This window comes from Myodes glareolus, chromosome 11 (assembly GCF_982192425.1).
Source record: "Myodes glareolus chromosome 11, mMyoGla1.1, whole genome shotgun sequence".
NCBI classification, from domain to species: domain Eukaryota; kingdom Metazoa; phylum Chordata; class Mammalia; order Rodentia; family Cricetidae; genus Myodes; species Myodes glareolus.
The window spans coordinates 47,407,124-47,426,678 of record NC_142036.1 but is presented as its reverse complement, the minus strand read 5'-3'; the positions used below and the strand labels follow the sequence as shown (position 1 = coordinate 47,426,678).

At 38.7% G+C, this 19,555-nt stretch overlaps 1 protein-coding gene across 1 annotated transcript; it reads left to right on the top strand.

Moving 5' to 3' along the window:
- The first annotated feature begins 43 nt into the window (after positions 1-43).
- Positions 44-19,513, top strand: Eif2s1 (eukaryotic translation initiation factor 2 subunit alpha). Its single transcript, XM_048416026.3, has 8 exons — positions 44-298; positions 4,875-5,116; positions 9,553-9,632; positions 11,729-11,880; positions 13,477-13,583; positions 15,343-15,440; positions 17,206-17,349; positions 18,994-19,513. The coding sequence occupies exons 2-8, from the start codon at positions 4,876-4,878 to the stop codon at positions 19,117-19,119; spliced, it is 948 nt and encodes a 315-aa protein (XP_048271983.1). The 5' UTR covers positions 44-298; position 4,875; the 3' UTR covers positions 19,120-19,513.
- Positions 19,514-19,555: the final 42 nt, after the last annotated feature.

Genomic DNA, 19,555 nt, shown 5'->3' with positions numbered 1-19,555 from the left:
TTCAAACTTTGCCACGTTCCCTCCGCAAAATCTACCAAGTGCCGAGGAAACGGACCTTTCAGATCGTCCTGTGGGTCACACCGATCACACTAGGAGGACCAAGACTCTATGGTTAGCAGTAACGAAGGGCCTTTTCCGTCGGCGCCTGCGCAGTGAGAGGTGGGTCCGCATGCGCGCTGGGTTGAGTGAGACGCACGCTGAGGAGTTTCGGCGTCCGGTCCTGCTGTACGGAGTCTACTCGTTGCCATTAAGGAGCTCGGCGTGGGACCTCAGTTCGGGAGTCACACAGACGCTTCAGGTGACTGGCCCCGCAGCCCTCTTTCCCCAGGAACCCACTTTAGTTCTGTGCAGTGACAGAGGGATCGAGCGAGGCTAGGCCCCGGGCCCCTCTTCCCGTCCTTGCGCGGGAAGTGTCTGGACGCCGTCGCCCCCGCCTGCGGCTTGTTCGCTGGGTCTTCTCGCCAGTCGGGTGTCGGGTCCTGTGAGCCAGAAACGTGGTTGTACGGGCTGAGGAACCCCGTCAAGGAACGTGATCATCTAGATCCTTACAGCCTCCTTCAAGAAAAGACACCTTGTGGTGGGGAGGCCTCCGGAGAACCGACACCCCACCCTGGCTCGGGCGATCGGGCGCCTTGCTTTTATCGGGCCATTTGGGCTCTTTTCTTTCCCTCTCCCCCAGTATACAACCAAAACTTTCTTCTCGGTGGAGACTGAAGTGTTCGCCAGAGAACCTATAGGATAGACCATCATGTTTAAGGAAAAAAGCAGGTCCAAGATAGTCAGTAATGTGACCCCAGAAGTTGAAGATGGTTAAGTTTTCGCTTTTGTTGTGTATTTCAGTAGAGTGAAGTCAACCCTGGGATTGAAAATTATGCTATTTATTAAGGGGTTCATATGCCCTGCTTTGGCTACTGCGAGAATAGAACTGGGGTCTGTTTAATTATGGAAGCTGAGAGCCTAATATTAAGGAAAATTTACGAGTTAAATGAGTGTTCACACTCTTGGGGCTCTTTAATAAACTCCCAAATTAAATATGCCTCAATTTTCATTAGGAATAATGTAGTATTTCTTGAAGAAAGGGCGCATCCGAGAAGCCTTGATTTTTCTCATCAAGTTGGGGGGGGGGCTCGACAGTCCCTCAGAAATGTCAGTTACATGGAATTTTAGTGTCTTTTTTTCAGTGCTTATGACCCCGGATGGCAGGCGTCGATTCTCAGAAGGTGTAGGTGTGCTGGTAAACTTTAGAGCTGAACAGGTCTTTCCCCAACACAGTACCCTTTTTGTTTTGGAATGTTTGTTTCCTATATCCGCTCTGGTGACGTGACAATGTACTGACTGGTTCTAGAAGTCGTACCTACTGTTAACAGGGGCGCGATCCTGATAATATAAGGTATTTGAAATTAGCTTCGAATTTGGATAATATCTTTTGAAAGGTGAGGAGTTTGTTTTGTTGTTGTTTCGCATCAGAACAACATAACAGCCTGTGTGGTGGTGTGTGCCTATAATCCCAGCTACTCTAGAGGCATAAGTGGGATTTTGAGTTTGAGGGATGTCATGGTGCTCACATCTTTTAATACCAGCACTCAGAATGCAGAGACAGGCCCTCTGTGAGCTTCAGGCCAGCCAGAGCTACACAGTGAAACCCTGTCCAAAAAGGGTAGGGGAGAACGCTTAACAACATTGCCATATTGTGATATATTAAGACTTTGTAGATAAAAGATACATCAGACTTAGTGTTAAAAGACTTGGGTTTGGCCGAGTGTGGTGGCACACACTTTTAATGCCAGCAACAGGTGGATCTTTGTGAGTTCAAGTCCAGCCTGGTCTATAATTCGAATTCCAGGAGATCCAGGACTGTTACACAGAGGAACCCTGTCTCGAGAGAGAGATATCTTGGGGTTTGATTACTGTTTTTGTTTTTATTTTTTTTAAGTATTTGTGTATTTAGCTTGAAGTCATTTGATATTTCTGTTCTCTGCTTTTTCATAGCACCTTGTCTTCCTCCTAGTTTGTTGTCCCACTAGTACTTAATTCCGTAGGGAAGAAGTTTTGTGCCGGTATTGTTTAGTACCAAAAGTTTGTTTCAGCAAGTTAAATTGCAAAATGAAAAGGAATACATTGAAAATCATGGTAAGGACTGAATAAATTATTGATTTCTGTTTCATTGACAGAATAAGTGTGAGTTTTTTTTAAAAATGTTTTTAAAAAGTTACTAGCATTTTATAAAGTGATATAGTCAGTTAGTCAATGTGAAAAGAATTCCTTTGTAGTTTGGGCTACTTTCTTTCTGCTGTAAGTAACAAGTAACATACCATTAGCAGTGTTAATTTACTCTGTATTTTGTGAGAGGGGGGATATGTACCTTCTAAAGAAGTAGCTGTATCTCCCTCCTATGTCCTCTTACCATGTTGCTTGTATTCTTTAACCAGCAGATTAAGCCAAAGCATCACCGTTCCTCTTTGGAGAAATTTGCTGAATAAATATGATTAACAGCTGTTAAATCTCCTAGCATTGTTCCACATTTATTTATTGAAAGTCTGTTTAATTTTCAAGTTTTCTGTATGCAAGTATTTGAAAACATTTGCACCCCTACTCTTAAGAGAAACACTGTTTAAAAACTGTTTCCAAATGAGTAATTCTAGCTGAGTGTTGCATTTCTTTTGTTTATTAAATCCTTGCTTTGTTCAGCTGCCCCAGAAATGAGTGTGCCACATGCTACTGTTTAAACAGTACTGTTGGTTCTTTCCTAATATCATGATATATGTTTTTAAAGTTCATGTTAGATGTTTCTAGTGGTGATATTTCTTTATGTGTCCAGATCTTCAGAGCACAGACTGGTTCAAAATTTAATAGGCTCAAATCTTGACTTTCACTACATATCAGTATATAAAGGAGCTAGTTGCTCAGCCTGCACCCCCATCTCCTTATCTACAGATAGGGAGAACTAGAGAGCGAGCGGTACTCAAAGAGCTAGGCAGTAGGCAGATCATGTAGTAATAGTCCTGCCTGGTAGAAACAAATGTGTGAGTCCCACACACATTTTCTCAGTAGGTAGTAGAAATATGTGCATGTCAGGGAGTAGTTTTCAAACCATACCAGGACAGAACTTTGTTGTTCCGTATGCTGGGTGTAGAGTGTCTAATTCTTAGTTGGTTTGGTGGTTTGACTGGCTGGGTTTTTTGAAACAGGGTTTTTCTGTGTAGCCCTGGCTGTCCTGGAACTCACTCTGTAGACCAAGCTGGTCTCAAAACTCAGAAATCTGACTGCCTCTGCCTTCCAAGTGCTGGACTTAAAGTCATGTGACACTAAACATGACTATCAATTCTTAAGTCAAATATTGATGTCTTATTCCCAATCAACAAGAAAGTAAGTTACTAAGATTTCAGAATTATTTCCTTAGGCCTTTAGGTGCTGTTTATCATCTGTCTTCTGGGCCCTGACACAGTAAGTAGGTTATGATTAATAGGAAGGCATAAAGGTCCTCAGCTGCAGTTAAAGCTTGAGGACTTCCTTTTTAAAGTGTAGTGCTAACTGGGATGGTTTTCAGCATATGGGTCACTAAAGAGATGGTGCTGGAAACTGGGTGGATCAAAGAGAATAATTACAAGTAGGTATCTGTAATAGATGGAGATTAAAAGACACTTGAATTGTGGAGATTTATGAAGCACTTCTCAAGATTAGGCATATTTGTTAACAAAATAAAAATAGGTCCGGAGTAGAGCTTGGTGGTGAAGTACTTCCCTAGCATAATCAAGACCGTGGTGTCTCAGACTGTTGGAGAGTAATACAAGTTAGAAATTATAATGGCCAAATTAAATTACTTGTGAATAAATTTCTTTTAAAGGGAAATGCTTTTTTTTTCCCTCTCAGAGACAGAGCTTCTCCTGGGCTGGCCTTGAACTCGCAGTGTTCCACCTGCCTCTGCCACTCGAGTGCTGGGATTATGGGTGTTGTGCCTGCTTGTTTATCTGTGCACTGTGTGCTTGCAGTGCACAGAGGCCAGAAGAAGGAATTCAATCCCTTTGAACTATGGATGGTTATGAGCTGTGCTGTGGGTGCCAGAAACTGAATCTGCATTTGCTGGAAGAGCATCCAATGCTTTCAACCGCTGAGCCATCTCTCCAGCCCCTAAATTTTTAGGTTGTGATACTGTAATTTTGGCTACAGTGATAATGGACTAGCTCATGAGTGGCAAGTAAGAAAGGACTTGCTTCATGTGTAAATAGAAACTTAACTCATCCACAGCATCACAAAAAGAATTAGCTGTAACATTTGCCATATTGGTTAAGGAGTAGTCTTCCCTTTGTATGCCGTATGGTAGCATATGCCATCTGAGCCAGCTTGGAGAAAGAATAACTTAGGAATGTTAAAATTGTGTTATAGTGATCTTTCCTGTTCCTTGATAGTTCTTAAAATACTGGCTGATGATTTACCATATTTTGGGGTTTTTGTTTTGAGATAGCATCTAGCTATATAGCCCTGGCTGTCTTCAAACTTGTCATTCTCTGGAGCTTTGGGATTATAGGTGTGTACCATCATGTACCACGATGCCCTACTTAAGTGGCAATATTAAAACAGTGTTTTACTCTCATCATATTCCTTTAATGCTTAGGTCTCGCAGCACTTTATAGATAGTCATTATTTTTTATGGTTTCTCTAAAAGTGATTGCCTAAGCGTTACAAAACTGTGGAGCAAATAAAAGCTAAAGCTTGGTTCCTGGGTATCTGTCCATTTTCTGACATGTAAGGAGATGAGGAGACTAGTGCCTATTTTCTGTTGTTGTGTTCTTTTGTTGTCGGGATCTACAAAATTGATTATTTTTACCCTAACTCAGCCCTTTATTTATATATTTGTTTATTTGTTTTAATTGCAGAATGCCGGGTCTAAGTTGTAGATTTTATCAACACAGATTCCCTGAGGTGGAAGATGTAGTGATGGTGAATGTAAGATCCATTGCTGAAATGGGAGCTTATGTCAGCTTGTTGGAATATAATAACATTGAAGGCATGATTCTTCTTAGCGAATTATCCAGGAGACGTATCCGTTCAATAAACAAACTGATCCGCATTGGCAGAAATGAATGTGTAGTTGTCATTAGAGTGGATAAAGAAAAAGGTAAGTGAGAAAAAATTGCTAAATATAAATTCTAAAACCATAGAAGTTGCCTGTTTAAAAACTTATTTTACATACAAAGTTGTTGAAGAAGCATTTGGGGGTTGGAAAGATAGCCAGTCGATTAAGTGCTTGCTTGATATGCAAGCTGGAGAATCCCAGAACCCAAACAGAAAAGCCAGGTTTAGAGGTACAGGCTGGTAATCCCAACCCTGGAGTGATAGAAAATCTGAGGATTCGTGACCAGCTAGCTGAACTTACTGAGTGAGACCTATCTCAAAACTCCTAATTAACATGCCCAAGATAGAGCCTTGACTCACATGTGTCATACATGGTATACACACGTGCAAACATATAAACATACCCATATCTGCATATCCACAAGACTCATTTGTCTAAAGCTTTAAATAAAAAATTTTAGAGGATACCAATTAACTAGCTAAGCAAAAACCTTTTACTGTAGTAGTAGTAGTAGTCTAATAAGTGCATTCCAGAGTTAGTTTTGTGGCCAAATAACTTGAAGCTTTTCAATATTTATGAGGATTTTGGTAATTAACTCATTACAACCAAAAAGAAACCTAGAGTAGTAGTTAACTCATCAGTATTTGTAAGGGGAGGCCCCTCAGAGAAGTCAGCTCAGAATGAACACGTCCAGACAAGTTCTCCGCATAAAGGACATTTATTGATGAGTTGCAGGGACTGCCACCTCCAGAGAGGACAAAGACATATAGCAGGTGTTTCTGCAGGAGTGGGTTTTTAAGGAGGAAAAGGGGGCAAGTCTATGATAGGATGAGTTGATAAGGCTAGCCAAATGGTGTTTTGTCTCAGGAATGAGTCGGTGGCCAGCTTGGGTCAATCTTTAGGAATCTAATGGTTTAACTAGGGAGGAGCTGGGTGGTGATGGCACATGACTTTAATGCCAGCGCTTGGCAGAGCCAACAGATCTCTGAGTTGAGTTTGAGGCCAGTCTGCTCTATGGAACATGTTCCAGAACAGCGAAGGCTACGAAAGAAATAAAAAATGGGGGGTAGGGAAGCATCCTGGAAGCTAGATTCATTGGTCTATCCCTGTGGTCCCAGCTAATCAGAAAACAGTAACACTCCAGAGTTCTTGTCAGTGTGACAAGACCCTGTCTCAACTGAGAGTAGCTAACATGAAATAGAAATCCTGGGTTTGAACTCTGGTACCATAAGAAAAGATATGGGAGGAAAAAATACAGTAAATATAGTATTATTGACAATTTTAATTTGTACTATTTTGGTTACCTACAATTTCAAAACACTAGTAATTATCTTAAAGAATGAATTTACGTACTTCTGTTATAGCACATTAACTAAAATTGTTCTGTTTTACAAATTTTTTTACTATGCTTGAATTACATTTATCATAGGTATAAATATGTTAATAAAATATATAGTCTCATATCACTTCAGACAGAAATGTGGGGGTTGGGATTGTAGTTTAGTGGTAGAACACTTGCCAAGCATATAGGCTCTAAGTTGTAAGCAAAATTACATAGTACCATAATTTTTTTTAGTAGGATCTCACTAAGTTGCACTGTGTTGCCCTGGTTGGCCTGGAACTTTCTTATGTAGACCAGGCTGGCCTCCCAACTATATAAGATCCAGCCACCTTTCAAGTATCATTGTATTAAGTTTGCGCCCCCCCTCTTTTTAAACATTATTGACACAACCCTGTTTTCCCAGTTGCCAGGAAGCTGAGGCAAAAGTATCCTGAATTTAATGGTACTATTACCAATTTAATGAACTATTACCAAGCTGTTTTCAAAATAACAAAAGCCCAAGGAGGAATACATTCGGAGACAAGTTTTAATTGATTTCATTGACACAAACATCATAGTCTTATTACAACTTACATGTTGTGAGATTACCTTCGTATAGGTAGTCTGTCAGTGACCAAAGTGTCATTGTGTGACACATGGCTCTGCAAATAGGGACTAGTACTGTCCACAGGTTTTCTGATGTTGTTTAGCCTGTCCTGGAACTAGCTCTTGTAGACCAGACTGGCCTTAAACTCACAGAGATCTGCCTGCCTCTGCCTCCTGAGTGCTGGGATTAAAGGGATGCACCACCACTGCCTGGCCTCACAGTTTTAAACATAACAGTAATTTTTAAAATATATCCCTTAAAGATAGTGGGGAACTACTGCACATTTAGCTCTGGGGTGAAATAGGCGAAGAAAATGCAGAACAGTGTAAACGTATTTTTCTTTAATGTATTTGATAACTAAAACACAAAGGCCAATACATGAGATACTAACTATGTATGGTTTTTACATTGTACCTGCATTGGGATGATGCTGACAATAAACAGGACATATATTGTAATTCTTGAAACAACCACTGAAAATAAAGCTAAGAAAATAAAAAATATATATTTTTTACAATATATATTGTAAAAAAGAAGAGTAAAGTTATAAAAAAAAATAAGACTCATCCAAAGACTATTGATAGATGAGAGCTACACTTACCTTTGTGTATTTGGGGACTGAGTGTCAGGTCCCCAAAGAGAGGAGAGAAAAAAAAACCTACAGTGTATATGTACTCAATAGAGATTATTGATGTGAAATAAAATTTAAAGTCGGTGAAGTAGTTAGAGGTTTAGATAACCTTTGGCTAGTTAATTTAAGAGCCATATCAGAAAGAAATTCATTACAAACATTGATCAACTACACCTACAAAAATATAGAATATTTATGTTTCAGATGTACATGTCATACTCACTAAAATAAATTGGACCATAATAGAGCTTTGAGCAAATTTTAAGAAGGTTGAAATCATATGTTCTGATTGTAGTGAAACTTGTTTGCATCATTATCATTGTATCTTGAGAGGCTAAAGAGGATAAAATGTATAAAATAACATTTTATAAATATTATTGCTTTTGTTAGAAAAATTAAAGAACTAAAATGATTAGGTTTTTAAATCAAAGAGGAAATGAGAGCGTCTGGGAGTTTATGTCATTGGAAGAGCCTTGCCTAGAATATATAATGCTTTGGGTTTGAACCCTAGCACCAGAGAAGAGTGGAGGTAGGGGTGTCCGTGATCAGATGGAGGCAGGCAGATGGCTATGAGATCAAGACCACCTGGACTATATTGTGAGACCTTTTTTTATTATTAAAAACAAAAGCAGGCAGTTTAATTCTCAAAATTATATGTACTGTTATTTTTACCCAGTTATCAACAATGTTTAAAAAACAACTGAATGGTAGAAACATTTGTCTTTTTAAAAATACTGCTGGGGCTGAAGAGATAGCTCAGCACTGACTTTTCTCCTGGAGGACCTGGGTTTGATTGCCAGCACCCGCATGGCAGCTTACAACTCTCTGTGGCTTTACCTCCAGGGCATCCAACACCCTTACACAGACGTAGATGCAGGCAAAACACCAATGCACATAAAAATAAATATATCATTTTAAAAATAATAATGCTGAGAAAATCGGTTGTCCATATACTAAAAATATGAAGCATGATTCATAAATGCTTATTTAAAAAATAACCTAAAGAATAAAGAACCTAAAATCATAGACGTATATCAAAATTGAAACTGGCATTTTTAGAAGAAAGCGTAAAAGTAAATTTTGATAACTTTTTTGCTGCAGTTGCTTAGATTAAAAAATCTGTGAAAAGAAAAATCGATAACTTGAATTCCTTTGTTGTAAATAAAGACTTGGGTTCTTTGGGAAATAATGTGTTAGAGAATTAAAAGGTAAAAGAAATTTTGTGTATAGATTTTGTATTGTGGTCTTGTGACCTTGTTCTAACCAGGCATAGGATTGTGGGTGTCCGTGGTTTAGATATTTGACAAAAATCTGTCATCTTTCTTGAGTTCTAGTTCCTTCAGGTTAAAAGGCCAGCATCTCTGGGAAAGAGACTCTACTATGTGGATTGTTTTATGGATTTTAAGGGTGCTTTTGGTCCTGTCATCTGACGGTCACACAGAAGATGGCAATGTTATTTTTATTGAAGATCACCTCTCTGGTTTCTTTAGTGTGGTTTTGAGGCATGGTTTCTTGTGTTAACTTGGCTTTAACCCTTCTCCTTTCTACCTGCACCTTCTCAGTTTTCGAATTAACAGGCATATGTCACTGCACCTGATTTGACAGTAGCCTGTTAATCAAATCATAACAATTCTCAACTGTCTGAATGCTTAGGGAGAGGCATTTAAGTAACTGTCAATTAAATAATTAAAATTATTAATTCCTTCCAAAATAATAAAGAATATATAACTACCCTGTATTAAAAATATTTCTGAAATTTTATCTAAATTTCTCATCTTACAGCCGTACTGTATCAATATGATTTTAGTAGGGATAATTATAAGCTTCTCAATCTGGTACTTAGTTTGCTTATAAAATTGTTTCTAATCATATGCTTATATTTCAACAAATAAAACTTACTTTTAAATATTTTCATACAGGATATATTGATTTGTCAAAAAGAAGGGTTTCTCCGGAGGAAGCAATCAAATGTGAAGACAAATTCACAAAATCCAAAACTGTGAGTTGATTCTCTTGTTAAGGTTTATTTATTTAATGTATGGGTGTTTTGCCTACATATATGTGTGTGCACTCTGGCTGTGTGTGATTCTCCAGGTCAGAAAGGAGGCATCAGATCCTCTGGAACTGCATTCATAGATGATTTTGAGTCACTGTGGCTGCTGGGAATTGAACCTAGGTCTTCTGCAAAACCAGTAGTACTCCTGCTACCCGAGCAGTCTTCCAGCCCCTCATTCTCTGTTTTTAATGACGTTACTGGTTTCTTGGCCTTTTATTAGTGCTTTTTTCTTTTCTACTGTGTGTGCTCCTATCCTCAAAATAAAATATCAAGAAAATGTTGGAATAAAAAGATTTTTAAAAAAAAAAAATTTGGTTAATCCAGTATGATAGTTTGACACCTAAAAAGCAGGTCTCCAGGCGCACCTGTAAAGGATTGTCTTGGTTAAGGTTAATTCGTGTGAGAAGATTCTTCTTATTTGTGGATGGGACCATTTCCTGACCAGGGATTCTGGCTATATGAAGTAGAGGGATCAAGTTAAGCACTAGTATTTATGCGCTGATTTATGCTCTCTACTGTTGACTGCTGATGTGACCAATTTTCTCAGACTTCTTCCTCTGGCTTCCCTGCCTGAAGTGTAACCTAGTATTATAAGCCAAATAAACCCTTTTTCCCTTATATTGCCTTAGTTAGGATATTTTATCCCAGCAACAGAAAAGAATCTAAGAAACCCAGTAAAACAAATAATAATGCCCAAGTCCATCAGACCATGATCTAGATTTCTCCTTTCATTTTAAGTGTTTATACATCTGAAACATGTGAAATAAGTGTATTTAAAAAAAAAAGTAAAACCTCTTTTCATTAAAACTTGTCATTCAGAACTAAACCCTTTGGCATTACTTGGCTACATATTAGAAATGCAGAATTTCAAGTCAGACATGGTGGTACATGCTTTTATTCCCAACACTTGAAATCAGCATAGGAGTTTATGGTCAGTTTGACTATGCAGGACCACTCTGTCTCAAAAAGAGAGACTAGGATTGTAGTTGAGAGGTAAGAGCATTTACCTAGGATGGAGAAGGCCCTGGGTTTGATTCTTTACACTGTCAAAGAAATAAAGGTGTTACCATGGTCCTGTTGTGTTGGTAAAGCTTTGCTCCGGGAAATTTGCATAATTCTGGTCTCTCTAGGACACTCTCACATTATTTACCTTTTACAGTGGTGTACCTATAGCCCTTCCTGCATGGGAAGCTAAGTCAGGTGTTTTGCTTCAGCTTACTCTGTGCAATATAAATATAGCAAGCCTAAATCTCATAAAACAACAGCCTAAACAAGAGTATGTTCCCAGACTGATAAAATGAAACAACCAGTTTAGGACCCTTTCTTAGTCACTTTTCATGTGAAATATGAAACAACTTTTTTATTACATTTGTTTGTTTGTTTTTGTGTTTGTGTGTGTGTGTGTGTGTGTGTGTGTGTGTGTGTGTGTGTGTGTGTGTGTGTGTGGTAGAGGTTAGAGGACACTTGTGGGGACCAATTTTCTCCTACCATGTGGGTTCTAAGGATTATACTCTGGTCATCCCTCCTAACAGTAAGCACCTTTATCCACTCACTGAACCATCTTACTAGCTCATGAAATAACTTCTTAAATATTTTTCTCTAAATTTGTATTTTCAGGGAGTTAGTTGGGTAAGTAAATGGAAGGATAATTATTAAATAATAACGGCAAACGAATTATTAGAATCTCAGTTCTATGCACTCATAACAGTTTTCTCCTTAAAATAGTGTAGTTTTGTATAGACTTGATCTGTGCAGGAGTTTTCTTGGCAAGGAAAGATACTAAGTGCCTTGTTGCAAGTGAAACAAATCCAAAGATGTTAATTTGTTTGAATACCCCAAGTTGTATCATACCTATACATACTATACCCACTTAAGTTAATTATTATGAAGTAGTGAATATTTCTTTATGGAGAAAGAACTTGTAGTTAGAGGTGTTACTGTTCAGGAATTATTGAAGTAATTACATCTACTAAAGTATGACAGTGCCTCTTTGTAGCTCTCTGATTTTCAAATTACTGAGTTCTTCATTGTGTGTCCAGGTTTACAGCATTCTTCGCCATGTTGCTGAGGTACTAGAATATACCAAGGATGAGCAGCTGGAAAGCCTGTTCCAGAGGACTGCCTGGGTCTTTGATGACAAGTACAAGAAGCCTGGATATGGTGCTTATGATGCCTTTAAGCATGCAGTCTCGTAAGAAAACCTTGATTCTGCCTCTATGTCTTTCCTGCTAAGTATTAACACACAGTCTGATTACCTAGCACCCATAGGTCCTTGTCAAATTTAGCTGTAAAAATATTTCAATATAAAAGGCTTGTGATGTGCTCAAGTATATATAGTTTTCATATGCTATATTTACTTGGTTTCATCTCACACTACTTCCTTGTAAATTTCCATTTCCTAGTCATTGGATGATTTCAGGACCAATGTGGATGTCTTATCCAAAATAGTACAGCCTCTTGCTTACTGCATTTGCTTGGACCCTTGTTCCATCACATTAACTTACCTTCCATGTGGCCTCACAATGGACCTTTTTGACTAGATTTATTTTGCCTTTAAAAACCTATAGTTCATACATTCTGTTCTTTCACCATGGTCCTACTGTATTTCTTCTTAAATTCTCATGTATTTGGCTCTGTTTCCAAACCTGTTTTTCTCTCTGTCTATAACATTTCCTTTCCTGACTTTGTTATCTGACATGGAAACTCTGTGAGATGTCATTTTGGATAACTTTCTTGCCAGTAGTAGAGCTTTGCCAAATTACACTCCGCATTGGTTCTATAGTTTGTGTTCCCCTAGCAAGTGTAGGTAGATACTGCTGTTTTCCTTCCTCTTCACCATCATTTGGTATATGTCAGGTTTTTTTTACCATAATTGATTTGCATGCTGCTGCTTGTTAATGAAGTCAACAGCTTTGTGTGTTTGTTGATTGTAAATGTCAGTCTGTTTTTCTTTGTCATCGTATGACAGTATAGATATCTCTGTCAATATATCTTGTTATTTTATGCAGGCTAAAGGAAAAGTCCTTCATTCAGCTTCTATCTCTTTTCATTGAAACCCCATGTCATTAGCTTGGATCCTTGCTCATGTTAGTTCCTTTTGAATATTATAGCTTTTTGTAACATTTTGCCTCTACTTGTTAATGTCTACTGTTTTTTTGGCTACCCTTGGAGGGGGGATTAAAGGCATGCACCACCACTGCCAGGATCTCTTTTAAAAAGTTATTCTTTCTCTTTCCCATTTGTTCAGTTAGCATGTCAGTGTTAGTTTAGCTAAACCCTTCCCTGATCCAGGTTTTGGACACTGGGAGGATCAGATGACATGCTGGTTTCTGCATGAAATCCTTCCTAACCCCACTAACTGGCAATAATTCCTTCCTGTCCCGCTGCCCAAATGTTTGTTCTTTCTAAGGTGGATTCTAAGTCCTTGAAATAGAGTGATAATTACTTGAAAATGCTATAATAGAATGTCAGATTTGTATTAAAAGGTATTAAATTATTTATATTAGCCCAGTTTTTGTTTTGAAAATCAGTTGAGTGTTTTCTGTGCCATATCGTTAGTACTTAGATTCCTTCATTTAATACATCTGTTCTTTGAGACACCACCTTCCTCAGTTTACACATTTTGAAAGAGAAATTAACACATAGTTAAAACTGCAAAATCAAGAGTTCAACTTCAGTGCTGAAATTCTTGGTTTATTGTTATTTGTGTTATTCTGTGGTCATGTGTTCAGTTTCACAGTTATCAGTAATATTACCTTGACATTTCTTGTTTGTCTATTTTTCTCAGAGACCCATCTATCTTGGATAGTTTAGATTTGGATGAAAATGAACGAGAAGTACTCATTAACAATATCAATAGACGTTTGACCCCACAAGCTGTCAAAATTCGAGCAGGTAAGTGGCTTCTAAATGACTTCATTATACGTGCCTAAACAAACTGTTAAGTAGTGAGACTTAACCAAAATATTTGTGCTGCAGCAACAAGTATAGATTTTTCTAAATGCTTTTCATTGGTAACGATAGTTTTAATGTTTTGTTTGGTTTGGTTTTGGTGGGGTTTTGTTTGTTTGTTTTTCCAGGGGTGGGGGTGTTTGTTTTTTGACGGCTTTGGGCTTTTGTTTTGGCTCTTAGACTCAAACCAGGACTTCATACATGCTGGGTAAGTACTCCACCACAGTCTCATACCTAGCCCAAGAAATTACTTCTACAGTAGCATAAAATATATTGGCACAAATGAAAATAGTCATGGAAGTTCAGATAACCTTAATTTAGCCCTTTAACATAAAGAATTATATTTTGCCTTAGTATGCAATTTAAAATATTTCAACAGGACAGTGGTATCTTTCTATGCCTCCGTATTGACCCTATGTCAGACATTCTTCCTGTATGGCTACTTTACAAGATCATGCAGATTCTCAACCTGTGGGTCTCGGCCTATTTGGGGGGTTGAATATCCTGCATATCAGATATTTATGGTTCTTAACAGCAGCAAAATTACAGTTATGAAGTAGTAACAAAATTTTATGATTGGGGGCCACAACAACATGTGGAACTTTATTAAAGGATTGCAGGGTGAGGAAGATTGAGAACCACTGGTATATAAGAGTGGACCACATTCTTAGCATCCATGAAGGCCTGGGTTCAGCCCCCAGTACAAATGCATGAATGTTAACATTTCCTCTTAAACATACAGGGAGTTAGGAATTTAGCTTGGCCCTGGTTTCAGTCCTCAGCTCCAAAAGAGAGAGAGAAACATACAGATTTTATTAATTTCACACAGTTGCAAAAATATGTATTTATCCATCTATTCAGATGTTCTAAAAAATTTGCTGGGCTGGAGAGATGGCTCAGTGGTTAAGAGCACTGACTGCTCTTTCAGAGGTCCTGAGTTCAATTCCCAGCAACCACATGGCAACTCACAGTCATCTATAATGAGATCTGGCGCCCTCTTCTGGCATGCAAGCATACATGGAAGGAATGTTGTATACATAATAAATAAATGAATCTTTAAAAAAAAAGATTTGCTGGCTCGGGTTGACAACACAGCAGGTAAAGCTACTTGCCAACAAGCCTAACAAACTGTTCAAACCCAGGACCTATGGAGTGGAAAGAGCCTCTCCCACATGTTGTCCTCTTTGACATCCACATGCTCGCGTGTGCCCCTGGACACACAAGATAATTAAGTGTGATAAAGTAAAAAGAATTGCTGGGCCAAGTGGGGTATGGTTTCTAGATAGCTCTAGATATTTTGTTGTCTCCATGTTTGATAAATATCTTTGTCTTGCCGGGTGGTGGTGGCACATGCCTTTAATCCCAGCACTCAAAAGTCAGAGGCAGGCAGATCTCTGATTTTAAGGCCAGCCTGGTCTACAAAGTGAGTTCCAGGATAGCCAGGACTGTTTCTCAGAGAAACCCTGTCTCAAAAAACAAACAAAAAAATATTGTCCTTTGTAAAATCTTCCTGCCTCATTTCCCTATGCTGAGATCACAGGGATATGACCACATACCTAACCACAGTCAGATATTTTCAGCAGTGAAAATACATTTCTAATTGAAGTTAATGTATTTATACGATATAACTTCAACTCTCTGATTCTTTTATCTTTTCTAATTGTCACTTCTGGTGCCAACTTTTGAATTTTTGTAATTTTAGATATTGAAGTAGCTTGCTATGGTTATGAAGGAATTGATGCTGTAAAAGAAGCCCTGAGAGCAGGTTTGAATTGCTCTACAGAAACCATGCCCATCAAGGTAAGTTATGCATTTTCTCCCACCCTGCTTGTCAGAACCTTGCAGTTGACCTGTGTGCTGGCAGTTGAACCCAGGGCCACTGAGTTATATCCAATCTTTTTCTTTTTTCTGTCTTTTTTGTTGTTGTTGTTGTTGTTGTTGTTTGTTTTTAAAGCTGGTCGTGTTGGATAGGAAATTATAGCTCAGTAGTAAAGTCCTTGCCTGGCATATTCAGTGCCCAGAGTTTAATTCCCTGTACCTTAAAGAAAGTATTGTGGGGATTGAAGTGCAGAAGATTTGATTTGTATTTCAGTCCTAGTGGATATGACACCTCTGGTACCATATGCCGTACACATGGTAAACAGAGACACATAATTTAAAAGTAAATAAATAAATGACAAAAACATATCATGTCTTATTTTAAAACTTTTTTTCTCCCTCTCAGAGTGGTATAGTCTTTTCATGATATTTCTGGGCAGTTGTTTACAGCTGTAGCTTTTTGTTGGTACTACAAAATGGGGAAAGGCTCCTAGAGTGAGTGAGCCAGCAATATTAAATCTTTACAGTAAGGAGTTACAGTGCTCAAAATGTTTATGCACAGCACCTTCAGGAGAGTAACGTTTTCTCAACAACAGTCATTCAACTTTGATGACATTTGCCTAACTGGATAGTCATTACTTGGGATTTCTTAGAAAGATTTCTAGATTTTTTTTTTTTATTGCCTGGCATGGTGGCACATGCCGTTAATCCCAGTACTTGGGAGGCAGAGACAGGTCAGCCTGGTCTACAGAGTATGAGACCTTGTCTTGAAAGGGGGAGAGCCAGACTGGTGGCACACGCCTTTAATCCCAGCACTTGAGAGGCAGGCAGATCTCTGAGTTTGATGCCAGCCTGGTCTATAGAGCTAGTTCAGGACAGCTAGGGCTGTTGCATGAGAAATCCTGTCAAAAAGAGAAAGGGAAAAGGGGGAGGATATTTTTACTTTATGCCTGAGGGTGTCTACCATATCCATGCCTGATGCCCACAAAGACCAGAAGAGAGCATCAGATCTTCTAGAAAATCTGAAGTTACAGATGGTTGCAAGTCTGTGTAAATGCTAAGAACCAAACTGAAATCCTCTGCAAGAGTAACAAATGTTCTTAACCACTGAGCTATCCTTCCAACTCCAATTACCCATTAGTTAGATGACAAACACCCAATAGTTTTAATTCTTCATATTCCGTATTACAATGGACTATTTATATGAACTGGATTAGATCATTGTGTCAGTGATGTGTTGCTGTTGTTGGTATTAGTTTTCAGCTTGACAGATTTAGAATTCGTTTGGTCATGTCTGCAGGATTGTCTTAATGTATGTTACGGTATATGTCTTAATATGTTACGGTACATGGACTCACTCACTGGGTGACACCTTTCTCTGAATGGAGTCATTGGCTGTGTAAATGGAGAGGGATCTAAATACCTGGATGCATTCTTTCATTTCTGTCCTCTGAATTCAGACGTAGCATGACTAACTGCTTCAGATTCCTGCTGCCTTGACTTTCCACCATGATGGACTATGCCTTGAATTGTGAGCTAAAATAAGCCCTTTCTCCCATAAATTGCATTCGTTAGAGTGGTTTTTATCAACTTGTTGAGAAAAGAAAGTAAGAGACTGTATTAATAAACTGATCCTTAAAACTGGGGGCAAGTTGAGATGATGCCTTCATGCAGCAAATTAATAAAACAATTTTTGAATACTCTGGGCAAGTGTATTTATAGCTTTATTTCTGTTTTTCTCCTCTAGATTAACCTGATAGCTCCACCCAGGTATGTGATGACGACGACGACACTGGAGAGAACAGAAGGCCTCTCTGTTCTCAATCAGGCTATGGCAGTCATCAAAGAGAAGATTGAGGAGAAGAGAGGCGTGTTTAATGTTCAAATGAAGGTGAGATCTGCATCTTGGTTTTTTGCTTTGTTCTTATTACTTCTGTGTTTCGTTTTTGGGGTTTTTTGTCTTCTTTGGTTTTTTTTGGGGGGGGGGGCTTTTGATACAGGATCCCGTGTAGTCCAGGCTTGTCTCCAGCTCCCTGTAGTTGAGTCTAGCCTTGACCTATTTAATTTTCTTTTTAGTGTGTGTGCCCAGGTATGCTGACCCATGGGTGCACATGTAAAGGCCAGAGGTCAGTTTCAGATATCCTCTTATCTTTTTATTTATATGTATAATTTATTTAACTTTATTTCATGTATGTTGGTGTGAAGGTGTCAGATCACCTGGGACTGGAGTTACAGACAGTTGTGAGCTGCCATGTGGATGCTGGTATTTGAACCCAGGTCCTCTGGAAGAGGAGCCAGTGCTATTAACCTCTGAGCCATCTTTCCAGCCCCTCCTCCTCTGTCTTTTTTTTTGTAAGACTCACTGAACCTGAAGCTCAAGAGCCACCTGTCTTCGCTCCTAGCTTCAGGTTACTGATCCTTAGCATTATGTCCAGCTTTCTGTGTAGTGGCTAGGGTTTGAACTCCAACCCTCATACTCTGCAGAAGGTACTTGATCTACTTAGCTACCTTTTCAGCCTATTAGTGCTTTTTCAAATTTTAGATATGGGCCAGCAAAATGGCTCAGTAGGTAAAAGGCCCTTGCTGCCAAGCCTGATGACCCAAATTTGGCCTCCTGGGCTGGTATGTTAGAAGGAGAAAACTGACTCCCAAAAGTTGTCTTTTCAACTTCAAAACCACGCTGTGGCACACATTCCCACACTCATATATAGAGTGTTGTATCAGATGAATTGAATAGGATGGCCCATGCCTATAATCTCAGTGCTTGGGAAACTGAGACCAGGATGATTGCCTAAAGTTCAGAGCCAGGCTTGTTAGCATACCAAGGATACCTGCCTAGTTAGATATTTATAAGTATAAAGTAACCATTGATACATAGTATTCCTAAAAGGAGGAGTTGTTTGGTAATAAGAGTTATTAGTACTAGACTGTCATATTGTGGGATAGACATTTGGGCCTTTGGTGTTAGGGGTTTTCCCCTCATGGAGAAAAATAGATAATAAAAAATTTGCTAGGCAGTGACACAAATCTAATTTCAGCACTGGGAGGCAAAGGCAATAGGGCTGCCTTGTCTACATAAGGAGGCCCTATCTCAAACAATAATCTGTCTTTCCCTCATCACTATATAAACAGAACCTAATTTCCATATACTGTGTGTCTGTGTATAGAACAATTTATTCTCTGAGGAAGCATAGTTTATCTTGAACCCAGAATATCCTTTTTTAAAAAAAAAAAAAAAAACAGGACATTGGTGGTCTTTGTGATCACTGAATTCATGTTTTCAGTTAAGCTTTTTAAATGGCTGAAAATATTGTTCCACTGTAGTGTGCACTATTTGCCTGTACTGTCTTGTCTTGTATTTTGTTTTAATTTTCAGCTAATAGAACTTACTCAGAGGTAAGTCAGCACGGGTATAACTGAATTATTAGAAATGAAAATACTTTCGAAGTTATATTTTAAACACTGGCCAGTAATACTATTGAAATCCAGTCTACTCTGCTGTTCAGTTCATTTTGAATTTATGCCTTTTCCACAGCCCAAAGTGGTCACCGATACAGATGAGACTGAACTTGCAAGGCAGCTGGAACGGCTTGAGAGAGAAAATGCGGAAGTGGATGGAGATGATGACGCAGAAGAAATGGAAGCCAAAGCTGAAGATTAGCCTTGTGGGAAACAGTCTGATTTAAGGAATACGAAGCTGCCCTTCCTGGCTGTAAACCCTAGACTTGAAAGTTTTCCAGTATTGAAAACTTCTAAGCTGAATATTTTTATTTCCAAGTATTCAAGTGTTCAACAAACCAGAATCTAACCACCCTCCTTGTGTCAGCCACAAAGAAGCTCTAACATCTCAAGCATTTTTTAAGGGAGTGTCTTGATTTGACCAGAGGCAAATCTTAAAGAGCAGCCCTAAAATTGGGCTTTCGGTTTCCATTTCTGATGTCTCTGGATTCAGTGCCTCCATGAGATTTACCAGGGGCACCCAACACAGAACAATCCCAACCTTTCTATATAAAATGTATTCAAGCCAACATCAAATAAATTTCTGGGATATTTAACTTTAGGCTTCTTCCTTCTTATCACCAGTTAAAACTAGTTTG

What these genes read in the sequence shown, in the direction of transcription:
- Eif2s1 (XM_048416026.3), top strand. Translation starts at nt 4,876, where the DNA reads ATGCCGGGTCTAAGTTGTAGATTTTATCAACACAGATTCCCTGAGGTG. An exon ending in AGCTGTCAAAATTCGAGCAG is followed by an intron (nt 13,584 to 15,342) that starts GTAAGTGGCTTC and finishes TTGTAATTTTAG; the next exon opens with ATATTGAAGTAGCTTGCTAT. An exon ending in TGTTTAATGTTCAAATGAAG is followed by an intron (nt 17,350 to 18,993) that starts GTGAGATCTGCA and finishes CCTTTTCCACAG; the next exon opens with CCCAAAGTGGTCACCGATAC.